Here is a 13,205-nt window from a genome sequence, read left to right as displayed (position 1 = left end):
ATCTTAAAAAAAAAGAAAACCTTTCATTCCCTGACCTCCTTCCTCTTACAACTACCAGCCCTTTTCTTCTTCCTCTTCTTTGTAGCCAAACTTATCAAAAGAGCCATCTGTACATCATTCCATCACCTCGCCTCCCACAAGCGGCCAACTCCCTCTAATCTGGCCTCTACCCCACCTTTCCACTTGCTAATCTTCCTAACACGGGGCTAACTCCTCATCTCACTGAATCTCTCAGCAGCACCAACAATGCTGCCTGCTCCACTCTCCTGACTTCCTCCTCCCTCGCTGCCTGCTGCTCTACCTAGTTTTTCCATGTTGGGAGTCCTCAAGGCAGCCTTGGCTCTCTTCTCACCCGACAGTCTCTCTAGGTACACCTCACCCAGGCTGGTAAGGTCACCTTCCATATGCTGACGACTCTCAAAATCCCTTCTCCAGTTCGTATTTCCCACCTTTTCTGTCCGTTCAGCCAACCAATGAATTGCTTTTACTTGGATGTCTCACAGGCCCCACCCAGCATGCTGGCAGTTCAGCATTTCCCAGACAGAATTCATGATTTCTAAGGATCACCCTTGCATCTTAATCTACCTCCTACCTCCCTTCCTTTTCAAAGCTCCTAAGTTTGGGAATCAGAAGGGAATTACCATTCGTTGTGCGCGCCTCCTATAAGCTAAGCACTACATGTGGCCCTTTCAAGTCCTTACTTATTTAATTCTCACAACAATCCTCTGAGGGAGGTATTATTTATTTTATAGTAGAGGGAAGCAAGGCTTAGAGAAAGGAACTTGCCCCCAGTCAAACCTTAATTAAAGCTAGTATAGAAAGTCAGGCCAGTCTCGGAACTAAAGCTCCTCTCTTTGACCTCACCTTGCCCTCAGATTTCAGTGAAACCCCATCAAGAGCTGGCCAACAGCAAGATTCATCTTGCTACCTCTCTATATCCCGGATCAACGTCCTCCACAGCTGCAGTGCCTCCTTCCTTGCTTTCTGTTTCTTCTTTCTGTCCCACTACCCAAGGTGTTCCCCACAAATCCTTAGGCACCAATCTTAAAGTCACATGTTTGTACTCAGCTGCAAAACTACTAATCTATACCAAGTTTTATCTACAGGTAAAACCCCACCCTTGAACCAGAGCTATGTGCAAAAACCCAGGAAAGGAGGCAGGATAAGTTATTATGATTTGCGTTTTAAAAATGAGGTAATTAAACGGTAGTATGTCATTTATCAGCAACTGATTACTGGAATGTGAACTCAGAGCTCATAACTGGTAGGTAGTCTACTGGGTTTTCAACCACACTACACTGTCATCAAACACAGAGGCTTCTGGGACTTCCCTGGCGGTCCGGTGGTTAAGACTCCACGCTTCCAATGCAGGGGGCCCGGGTTCAATCCCTGGTCAGGGAACTAGATCCCGCATGCCGCAACTAAAAGATCCCACATGCCGCAACTAAGACCCGGTGCAGCCAAATAAATAAATATTAAACAAACAAACAAACAAAAAACATAGAGGCTCCTGACTGGAAGAACTGAGGTCATTACCTTGGTCCCATTTAAATACTGTTTCTAGTTAGCAGGAAAAAAAAAATCCATATATATGAACACAAACTCATACCTGTCAGGAAGCTGTACCTTAAAACAAAATGTTGCCTAAAAATTAAAGGCACCTCCAAAATCTTACCTTAACAGTTATATTAACATTCATTACTTATCTTTCTTTTGTTTTTTCTGGTTGTGCCTCTCAGCTTGTGGGATCTCAGTTCCCCGACCAGGGACTGAACCTGGGTCACGGCAGTGAAAGCGCTGAGTCCTAACCACTAGACCACCAGGTAACCCCCTACTTAACCTACTGACTAAAGGTCCAGTAGAAAAATAAAATTAGAGAATCAGAATTCCTTCCTTTCGAGACCTGCTAGTTATAATTCACACCTACACAACCAAAAGGCATCACAGTTACTTTTTCTTACCTTTTAGCCTTTCACATATTATTCCTCTAGTGAAAGCATCTTTAAGACCCTGTTCAAATGACATCTTCATTTCTTTCCTAGTGCCCTCATGCACCTTTATTCACTCTCTTCTATAATACTCATCACATTGCTTTAGCCTTTTTTTAAACTTTAATCTCCTCAAACAGACTGAAAACTCTTTGGAAAGAAGCTAATTTGTATTCTACGCATGTCAGTGTCCTCAGGGTCTAGTCAGTAACTACCACGAAGTAAGTACCCCAAAAACCTACCAGGAAGAACACAGAACAGATAATGAAGAAATAATTTTAAAAATTTTCCTTTTGTTGTTTCTGGCACTTTTCCCTCCAGCCTGCTCACGCTCACAAATCAAATACCCACTCAAAGTATTCGTTTTGAGAATCAAGGATACAGGCTGGTAAGATTTTTGGGACATCTCTGACAACAGCCAAACTTCTTTTAAGGGATGACCTAAAAACACGACAATGGTCATGTGATGATGCCAAAGCTGAGAAGTAGACAGAGACTCCTCTGTGGAGCCTGGTGGAAAGGTCAGGTTCAGAGATAGGGATATGTTACCTGCATGGAGACAGAGATGACCATTCTAGTACACAGAAGGAGAAATCTAGGAAGCCTGGGTAGTCAAGACCCTGAGAACGACCACCTCAGAGAACAGAAGTCAAGGGGTGGGTTAAAAAAGATGGCCCTGTCCACTAGCATTAAGCTCCATGAAGGAAGGGAACCTGTATATTCACTGTGACATTACCAATGTGTGACCTATGGCAGGCATTCAACAAACTGCCTGAAAGAAAGAAGTAGTCACATCTGGGGCAGAATTATTGAGAAGAATTAGGAGGGGAAATAATTTTCAATCCAGTGGAACCATCAGTCAAGCATGAGTGTGTAAAGGAAGACACAGAAAGTTGTCAGGATCTAGAATACAGAAAATTAATCTTTGTCAAAAGGCAAAGGGAATTCCCAAGATGAAAGCTATGCAGCAGGCGTGAAGAACAATCCGAACAGACTGGAGTCTACCAGCAGATGAATGGATAAAGAAGGTGTGGAATATATATACAATGGAATATTACTCAGCCATAAAAAAGAATGAAATGTTGCCATATGCAACAACATGGATGGGCTTAGAGGGCATTATGCTAAGTGAGATAAGTCAGACAGAGAAAGACAAATAGTGCATGATACCCCTTACATGTAGAATCTAAAAAATACAACTAGTGAATATAACAAAAAAGAAACAGACTCACATATACAGAGAGCTAGTGGTTACCAGTGGGGAGAGGGAAGGGGAGAAGAGAAATATAGGGATGGGGAATTAAGAGGTACAAACTATTAGGTATAAAATAAACTAAAAAGGATATATTGTACAATACAGGGAATATAGCCAGTATTTTACAATAACTATAAATGGAGTATAACCTTTAAAAATTGTGAATCACTATACTGTACACCTGTAACTTATGTAATATTGTACAGCAAGTACACTTTAATTGAAAAAAAGAAAAAAAAAAGAACAGACTGGAAGAGGAAGGAGGGGAGGGCTCTGGGTAAAAAAAAAAAAAAAAAAAAAAGAGAATTGACAGGTTTGACAATAAGCAAAACTAGAAAAAGAACAACTTTCAAGTTGTTGGGTGTGGAAAGATTTACCCAGAGTCAAAAACCTGGACAGCCAAGGAAGTCCCTGATTTTTTAAACTATGGAAATTAATCAGTTTGATAAAAATAAACATTCATTTTAAGAAGTAGTTCCTGTTGTGAATTTTAAGGATGACCAGTTCTCTCCAGTTTAGAAGTTATTCATTGAAACACTTAGTGCTGATAGCATTTCTGTCCCTACAGAACTTTACAACCAGAAGAAACATTACTGCAGCTGAGGGCCCAGAGGAATCATTTAATTACAATGCAGGGGTGCAGTCAGCAAAATCTAGACTGTGAAAATCTGTAAGATAAAACAAGCCAGTTTTTCCCAACAAATAGGCAGTAAGGAAAAATAAAGGGGGAAGAGAGAGAGAGAGCTTACAGATTTTTAAAAAGAGATTTAAGAACTTATCAATCAACTGCAATAAACAGATTTTACTTGGAACTCTATGACCAAACAAGCTAAAGATTTCTGACATATTCAGAGAAATCTGAATGCTGACTGGGTATCTGATGACGTTAATTTTTAAGCTGCGATAATGGTATTTTGATTGTGTTTTAAAAATTATTCTGTCTTTGTATTTATCTTTTAAAGATAAATACTGAAATACCTATGGATGAAAAAAATGAAATGAAGCTTGGAATTTACTTCACAACAGTCTGGGAGGGAGAAGTGGGTAGGGGTGGAAATACAATACAACAAGACTGGGCAGGAGCTGATAATCGCTGAAGCTGATAATTGCTGAAGCTGAGTGACAGTAAGCAGGGGCTTGTTACAATACCATCTTTACTTCTACATGTGTTTGATGTTTATAGTAAAAAGTGAAAAAAAGAGAAATCTATGGAGAATTGACTCTGTCTTCAGTCAGCATACCTTCCCAAAGCTATCACCATGTTTGGGGAGTGGCACAGGGAAGACATGCTATTGCTGAAACTAGGAAGCACCTCCAGGTGTGTTTTCTACATCCCTGTCCACGTTGAGTGTAACTTCCTACAAGGCAGAAGTCTTGCGCACCATGTCCATACAGCAGGGAGACTTTCTGATTGAGCACATCAGATTTTAGCTTCTGTCAAACATTATTTCTCCTTAAACACCTTACATTCATTCAAACAGTCCAACCCACCTCTTTTCAAAATCCTGCAAATTTTTAAATTACCCACCAACACAAGCAGACACCATAAAAATATAAAGGGCCAGAAAAACGAGGAAAAGGATAAGGAAGGTATGAACAAGAACTGAGCCACAAAGCCCTACAACCTCCCACCCACGTAACTAGTAGGCCTTCAGTGGGGAGAAGCATGTGCGAGCACAGTTACTCTTACTGATCTCAGGATGGCGGCAGGGACGTTACCAATGAGGACCAGCCCACACCCAGACCACAGGGGCTGTCTCCTGCTGCTGCCCTCTTACTTCTCATCTAGGCTCCCTGGGAGCTCGGAAAAGGTGTGAGGCACCAAAGCGTCAGTAAAGACGCCAGGCAGGGCCTAAAGATGAAAGAGCCCCTTCTTTCTCAAGGTCATTATTTTGGGGGGGGAAGCTCATTCATTTTTCAATGACAGTACAGACATTCCCTCTTTAGCATGGGGAATGAGACTCAGAAACAGAAGGCACTATCTCTGTGTTCCCTTCAGAGTAATTTTACCTAAAATGAACCTACAATTAGGAGTTTGTTGACAGCTGCCTAGATGTTATCAATCTAAAGGTGGAAGGGGCCTACACTCAGCAAATTCACCGATGTTCACCTTCTTTCAGGTTAAGACCCAGTGGGTGTTTTAACCATTAAAGTTAACTCCACATTTGCTTGTCTTCTGGAAAGAAAAGCACACTGTCTGCTGAGAATCACCAGAACTTCAGCAGGAGAAATGGATTTCAAGGCAGGAGAAAGAAGAGGAACGAGTCAAGGACCTGTTGGTGCTCACTCTTCCATCCTGGCTGACTGCCATGAAATGGGCACTGTACAATGGACTTCACTAAATGAAGCATGTCTGCTACCCACTAGTGACCAGCATCCTTCCAAGCCCTGGAACAGAGGCCCTCACATGGAATCTTATTTAGGGCCCAGAGTCAAAAAACAAAACCTTGAGAGCTTTCAGTAGCTGCCCACTCTCTTCTGAGGCAAACCACCACTCCCTGGGCAGAGCTGGGTTCCTGGGCCTTTTACAGACTCTACATGTAACTGCTAACTGAGCCATCTGGGGGAGGATTGTGGTGGCCAGCTCCAAGTCAGAAAGCAAATGAGGGAGGAGTAGCACTGAAATGCATCTTTTACACTCTAGTCATCCGCATTCCATGAGAAAATTCATTACCCTCCATGTCTTTATGGTCAAACCAGAACTTCCCTGCTTCTAACATGTATTTCTTTTCATTCAGTTCTTCCTGATCAGCAAATACCTTTGTCTATTTATCTTCACCCTGACAAACTCCTTAGCTCTTTACCATCATAAACCATCCCAATTTCCACAAGCTGAACTCTTCATTCTGTTATCACGGGAAGGAGTAGTCAAGAGGTGTGACCCCACCAGGAAGACTAAGTAGAGCACCTTTCGGGTGATTGCATAGTGTCCTCTGAGCTCATGCAGGGCCCACTTGATGTCCTGACTGCTGAGCATTTTGAAGTCGGCCATCAGGAGGTCAGCAGCTTGGATGAAGCAGCGCTGGTCAAGAGGAGCCAATTTAGAATAGTCAAAAAAGTCTATTTTAGGCAACTGGAACGAGAGAGAGGCACAACATTAGAGGCCAGACGGTGCATTTCCTATGAGGGGGAAATCATTTGAAGAATGATTTACTACAGAATAGAATAATCTGACTTGTACTCATAATTACTCTAAAGGAGGATACCAACCCTGAATAGAGATGAAGAAACGATAGTTCACAGAGGTTAAACAGGCTGCCTGGAGTCTGAAGACTAGTTTTACTAGTTGGAACTATGAAAAAGTATAGCTGGGGATTTGAACCCAATTTTTTAGCCATTTTCTTTTCACAAAATGTTTAGAAAAATGAATTTTTTTCCAGCTACAAATTCAGGCATACTTCAGGGAAACTGCGGGTTTGGTTCCAGACCACTGCAATAAAGTTAGTATCACAATAAAACGAGTCACACAAATGTTTTGGTTTCCCAATGCAAAAAAAGTTGAAGTTATGTTTACACCATACTGTAGTCTAGTAAGTGTGCAACAGCATATGTACAAAAAAAAAGTACATGCTGCAATTAATAATTTATTGCTAAAAAATGTTAACCATCATCTGAGCTTTCAGCAAGTCAATCTTTTTGCAACAGTAACATCAAAGGTCACTGATCACAGATCACCATGACAAATATAATAATAAAGTCAGAAATACTGTGAGAATTACCAAAATGTGACATAGAGACACGAGGTGAACAAATGCTGTTGGAAAAATGGCACCGACAGATTTGCTCAAGGCAGGATTGCCACAAACCTTCAATTTGTAAAAAAAATTGTAACATCTGAAAAGCACAATAAAGTAAAGAGCAATAAAATGAGTAATACCCATACATAAAAGAAAGAGTCAAAAAGAATTTGTGGTAAGTAGAAGGATGGTACAACAGATCCCAGTGAAGCAGTTCTGAACTAGACTTTCCTTCAACCGCTTAACACACTAAATGCTAGTCTGGATCACAAATGAAGACAATGATTAAGATTTTTAAAAACCAAACTGTTTATATCTTGATATAGGATTTGGTTACACAGGTGTATGTACTGTATATAAATCTTATACAAAAAGAAAAACTGTAAACAGACATTAAACTTTAGGCAATAATCTGCATGCTGAAGTATTTACGGGGCAGTGTATTGATGTTTTTGCAATTTACTTTGAAGTGCATTATAATGAAATAAAATATGAGAGGAATGTGTTGGTGGACACGGGGATGGACATGTGACAAAATGGACATAGTAAAATGTTAACTTTTAATAGTCCTGCTGGTGGGTATATAGGAAATCAATGGAAAAGTCTTTTGACTTTACTGTATGTTCGAAAATTTCATAATAAAATGTTAAAAAAAAAACCTAAAATGATACAAACAGTCTGGTCCAATTCTTGTTTATCTTAGGAACTTCCTTTGTAGGATTAAAGATATGGAGGATTTGTTTAATGCTTTGTGGAGAAGGAAAGATAGAGTTACAATGAAAGAAGTCAAATACAGAATTCAAAGTGACTCAGATGGAGAAATCCCACTAAAATATATATTCTGAAATCCTCTTTTCCTGAAGAGTCTTAAAAAAATATGTCTTGACAGAGCAGTTTATTCCCTTAAAAACGATGAAAAGGGCAGAGCATTTCCAAGTAGACACTGCAAAACAAGAGCACAACTTGCCTTTATCTCATCTTGGCTGGCAAGCAGGCTGCTATTGGGATTGATAAGGACTCTATCTTCTCTCTTTGGATAATCTGGATTTTCCAGAAGAAAATTACAAAGTCTGCAAAAATAAATGATGTTATTTTCATACTGCTTCCAAATCCCACACCTGCCCATTGATTCAAACGTAATGTGTGAAAATAAAGTTTCTAGACACACATTATAATTGACCTATCAGGGAATTAAAATGTTTGCAGATCAGAAAAACAAAACAAATAAATAGACAAAAGACAGTTACACTGAATCTCTATTTTTTTTTACTTGCTAATTTAAAAAGTAATATAGATACTGATAAATATAAACTCTGAAGTTTTTCTATTAGTTGGGTATCAATATAATGAAGTCACTGACATTCTTACTGGTTGAACTGTATAGGGAAAAGTTTGTATTTACATTCACAATTAAAAAGTTTTCTAAGAGTTAATAAATAAATGGAACATAAAAGACTTTCTACTAATTCATTAATACTTTTTTTAACCCTACGGTAATAAATCCCCATGACAATCTGAGGGATGCTCAGTTTACTGTAAGGCTGGAGGAACAGACCATGTTTGCTTAAGAACAGACTCTCTTCATACCAAACTCACAACTTTGTCTTTTTATCACTACTATGAAATCCTTCAAAAGTAAGGATATAGAGAATAAGATAACATGAGAGATGTATCACCACCCAGATTTACAAATGTTAACTAACAAGGCCCTTCACCCTATAACAACCAAAAAAGGCAAGGAACTGTACTCCTGGGATGATTCCACAGAAACAAGTACAGCCTGGCGGTATGCAGCACGAGCCACTTCAGTAGCAAGAAAGCTTCCCAGTCACAGGGCAACCGGGGCTTCCCCTCTCCTCTACCGTCCTTCCCTTGCTCCTGCAGATTCTGAAGATGACTCTACTGCCTCGAAGGTGCCCCACCATGATTCTCACTCAACTCCCTTCTCCCCAGGTCTCTCCTGTCCAGTGTGAGGAGCGCAGCCTCTAATTAAGACAGGTTTAGCAGGAAGAAGACAGAGAAAAAGTGCTCACCTCCAGCTCCTCTTCTCACCAAGGGCCAGTGTTTGGGGACTAAAAACTAGGGAGGCATGCTTCTTTTGCAATCCCCCTCAGGACCCTCAGCACTGGCCGGAATACAAAGCCCGACTGCAAAGCCCCCTCTTCCTCCTACTCCAGGACCGGTCAGCGCACCTCAACACCTTTTTCTTCATCATCACTTCCAGGAGTCCCATGCTTCTTATCGTTAAGCTCTCCTCTTCCTATCACCACGCCCAGTCTCTGGAACACAATGCCAGAGGCCCAGAGAGGGAAAAACCCCTTTCCCATATTACAGTAGTAGCAAGGGGAGACACCCCGAGTCAAGAATTCTGAGCACATTTCCCATTAAAAGCATTGTCATTGATGGTGACTCTGTTCCAGTACAAACTGATGAGCACCACAGGTTATACAGATCTCTGAAGGCTAACCTGAGAATTAGTCACTGTTAAGAACCCAGTATTTGTGGAGAAAGGCATGGAGTTCCAAACAACCCCTTTAACATGCACAACTGGACGTACTACAAACCAGATGTGGAACAGCTCCTCCATTCCAATCTTACCTGTTTGTAACATTCTGATAAGTGTGGCTACCACAGGCCAACAAACTGCCCCAAAACCAGGAATTTGGGGAAAGATAAAAAGGTCAAATATAAAGAATCTTCTTTAATAGAATAGCCATGCATGAGTGAAGTCAGAGGTCTCCTAAGTGGGATGCATGGAAGATGACCTGCTAGGGTGCTGGAAGAAAGTAGTAAAACTTCTGTTTCTAGTTTTTAAAATCTCATCCTTTAAAATGTTCTATTTTTATGCACTTTCTAAAGTACATGCTATAGAATAGTACGTATAATTTCTGAATCACCCCCCCCCCCGCATTTTAGAGGTTCTTCTCTTAGCAATTCATTTTATATTTTCAACACTATTAAAAACTTCACATATTGAAATGCTGCAAGATGTGGAATTCCACATGGCAGATATCAGAGGCTCTCACTTTGAACTGTCAAAATTCATTTCCATTTTAATATCTTCTCTACCCTCACCAACACAACTTTCCTGGAATTAAATGACATTCAGTGGCACAGATAATTAAGAACAAAGTTTCCCTTCTACAGATATAAACTACAACCAAATAAATTAATATTTACAGCCTGGGGCAAAGGCAGGGGGATGCCTGTCAGAACTCAAATCTGCCCACCTATTGGTATTATTTCATGCTTGATCTGACCTGATAAGCTAAAGGGTTTCGAGAAAGCACTCCCACTAAATAGGCCAGGCTAATATTCCAAGCTTTTATTCTTTAATAGTTGTTGCTGCCTTGATCCAATTTAAGTTGCATCACATGTGAGTGAAAAGTCTTAGTTAAAGCGTCGAAGAGTAGGTTCCCATCACAGCAGGTTCTCTGGTGAACAGGCCCCTCCTGCTAAAATGACCAGCTGGTTACATCTAAAGGTGACTTAAAGACTGCACACAAAGTGACTGAGAGCCAGCCCCACAAAATACCAGCTTGCTCAACTCTGCTTTGGGCCTCCTTTCGGCCCTACATTAACAACATTCAACTTAGTTGTGAGAATTAACAACTGAGTCTCAACAGCCCAGGGACGAAAGGAAAGCAGTTTCAGGAAAATCATACTGTAAGTTTCAAAAGATTCAATACAGTTATTGAACATTCCCTTTCCTTTGGAATTCACAAGAATTTATGTTTAAGGATGAATATTTGCTTTTCAGTGATGCGAAAAGCACAGTCAGTAAGCCCCTAGAAAAAAGGACATGTATGAGACTCAGGAGGTAGGAGAACAGAACTGTCACAGAATCTGTCAATTTGATCACACTTTACCGATACTACATAGAAGACTAATTTTGCAGATATTTAAAAAATAATATATTCATCCGTAGAATGAGAGGGAAACATTATAGTATACTAAATTTCTAAAGGATTACTTTAATATTTACTATAAGTTATTCAAAATACTACTTGGTATTTCCTATTCAAATCAGTATTCTGTTACTAAATGTGCTAGGTATATACTTTATCATTTATAGTTTCTAAAATGAACAAACATTATGCTTCATAATCAGGAAAATATTAACAAAAAACGGAATTCAATGAGACAAGAGAAGGAGTAAACAATTCACATAGGAGGGAAATACAATTAGTAAACAAATATATGAAAAATGGTACACAGCTAATTATCAAAGAAATGCAACTAAAATATTAATTACTTTATGCCTAGTTAAAATAAGACCACTACTTAATATTGTTGAGGAATGATTAAACCAATTCATATACATCTCTAACAGCAACATAAACTGGCACAACTCCACAGGAAAGCTATTTGTTAGTTTGTTTGTTTTTGCTGTGCTACTTGGCTTGTGAGATCTTAGTTCCCCAACCAGGGATTGAACCCAGGCCCTCCGCAGTGAAAGCACAGAGGCCTAACCACTGGACTGCCAGGGAATTCCCTGGAAATATGTTTCAAGGATCATGAATCTGTTTATAATCCCTGATCCCAAATCTTAACTTTTAGGGTTTCAGCATACAGTGTGTAACAAAAAAAGGGAAAAGTACTACATGGTATAACGCAGAATAATGTTTATCGGAACACTAGTGAAACTATGAACAGGAAAAATATTTAACAAAGAGGAAAATTCAATAGAATAATTTTTATTAAAAGTAATAACTAATAACACCATAAAAAATGGAAAATATTTTTTTACTTAACATTATTTCATAAAAAAGATATCCAAAATTGTATTTACCCTCCAAAAAAAATTATGTTTTCATTCCAAGAACTAAAAAGGTACGTTAAAAAAAAATCAGTTTGGACCTCCCTGGTGGCGCAGTGGTTAAGAAGCCGCCTGCCAATGCAGGGACACGAGTTTGAGACCCGGTCTGGGAAGATCCCACATGCTGCAGAGCAACTAAGCCCGTGCGCCACAACTACTGAGCCTGCGCTCTAGAGCCCGTGTGCACCTAGAGCCCGTGCATACAGGGCATACAGGATAAGAGACAAAGCTCAGAGACCACATGGACAAGCATGCCTTAACACTGGATGCTGAGTGGATGGATGGGAAAACAAAACTCCCCCTAAGAATTTGTGAAGATTACCCAGTCCTCATCCAGGACTAACGTCTTACTACCCAGGTAAGATAAAACTTCCAGACAACAACCTAAAGTAGTATTAGACTGACATTGCCCTGAGGCACATGACAGAAGTTAAAGCAAATCCTCCCTGAAGGAACCGTTTCTATCAAGACCTCAAGTAATGCGCTCACAGTCAAAATCTACAAAATGAGGCCAGGAGAAACAACAGAATGAGATTCACAAGAACGTCATGTGTCAGAATGATCACACCCAGAACACAAAGAAGTTATGTTTATTGTGTTTAAAGACCTAAAATGATTAAAAATACAAACAAAAAATAAAACACTAGAAGAATGGCCTGAAGAATTAAAGAATAAAAATACTAGAAATGAAAAACATATAGAAACTGAAATTAAAAACATAACGGATGGACTTACTAGCAGATTATACCCCACTTAAAAGACAATTGGTGAGCTGGAGGTTAGATCTGAAAAATCATGTGGCATGCATCTCAGAAACAAAGAGATGGTGTTAAGAGCCATCATGGACAGGGGTTAGAAGAAAAGTGTTACAGAAGAGGGGAAAAAGAGAACAGGGCAAAAGAATTATTTAATGAGTTTGTGGCTACAAAATTTCCAGACCTGACCAACATCATCAATCTACAGCCCAGTACAGTCTATATTCTAACTGTATTGCCTTAGTGAAATATACATAAGTGCAAAAATAACTACAAAACATTGTTTACTTCACTCAGTAGAGGTATTAGTACCAGTAACATCGGTACTATAATGTTAACATTATTTGATGTATATTTTAGGATAAAGAAAATAAATATATTAATGTTATTAGAAATTAAGTTTTTAGTGGAAGAAAAAAACAACACATAAATGTAAAATTCAGAAAGATGGAGAAAAAAATCTTAATGTTAAATTTGAATGGGAAATTTTGAATATAAATTCATGATTTAAAAAAAACTTATTTTCTTGGTTTGTCCCTTGAAAAGGTCCTATAAGTAATGACAGGTTAGTAGGTATGATGAGCAAGTTTAGCCCCAAGATGTTAGTTTATAAATAACAAAAAAAATCCTCATTCTAAGAAACCTGGGTTT

At 39.3% G+C, this 13,205-nt stretch overlaps 1 protein-coding gene across 5 annotated transcripts in view; it reads right to left on the bottom strand.

The window, feature by feature from the left end:
- Positions 1-13,205, bottom strand: part of RNF216 (ring finger protein 216) — a 169,325-nt gene that overhangs the window by 110,621 nt on the left and 45,499 nt on the right. For all 5 annotated transcript variants that reach the window (XM_061208521.1, XM_061208522.1, XM_061208523.1 and 2 more), the window contains exons 6-7: positions 7,948-8,050; positions 6,152-6,316 (exon numbers count right to left, since the gene is read on the bottom strand). In XM_061208521.1, the coding sequence (XP_061064504.1) occupies positions 6,152-6,316; positions 7,948-8,050 (268 nt within the window). The remainder of the gene's footprint in view (positions 1-6,151; positions 6,317-7,947; positions 8,051-13,205) is intronic.

The sequence above is a fragment of the Eubalaena glacialis genome, chromosome 13 (assembly GCF_028564815.1).
Source record: "Eubalaena glacialis isolate mEubGla1 chromosome 13, mEubGla1.1.hap2.+ XY, whole genome shotgun sequence".
In the NCBI taxonomy this organism is placed as follows: domain Eukaryota; kingdom Metazoa; phylum Chordata; class Mammalia; order Artiodactyla; family Balaenidae; genus Eubalaena; species Eubalaena glacialis.
The sequence above is the reverse complement of the archived record's forward strand: the minus strand, read 5'-3'. Positions and strand labels throughout refer to the sequence as shown.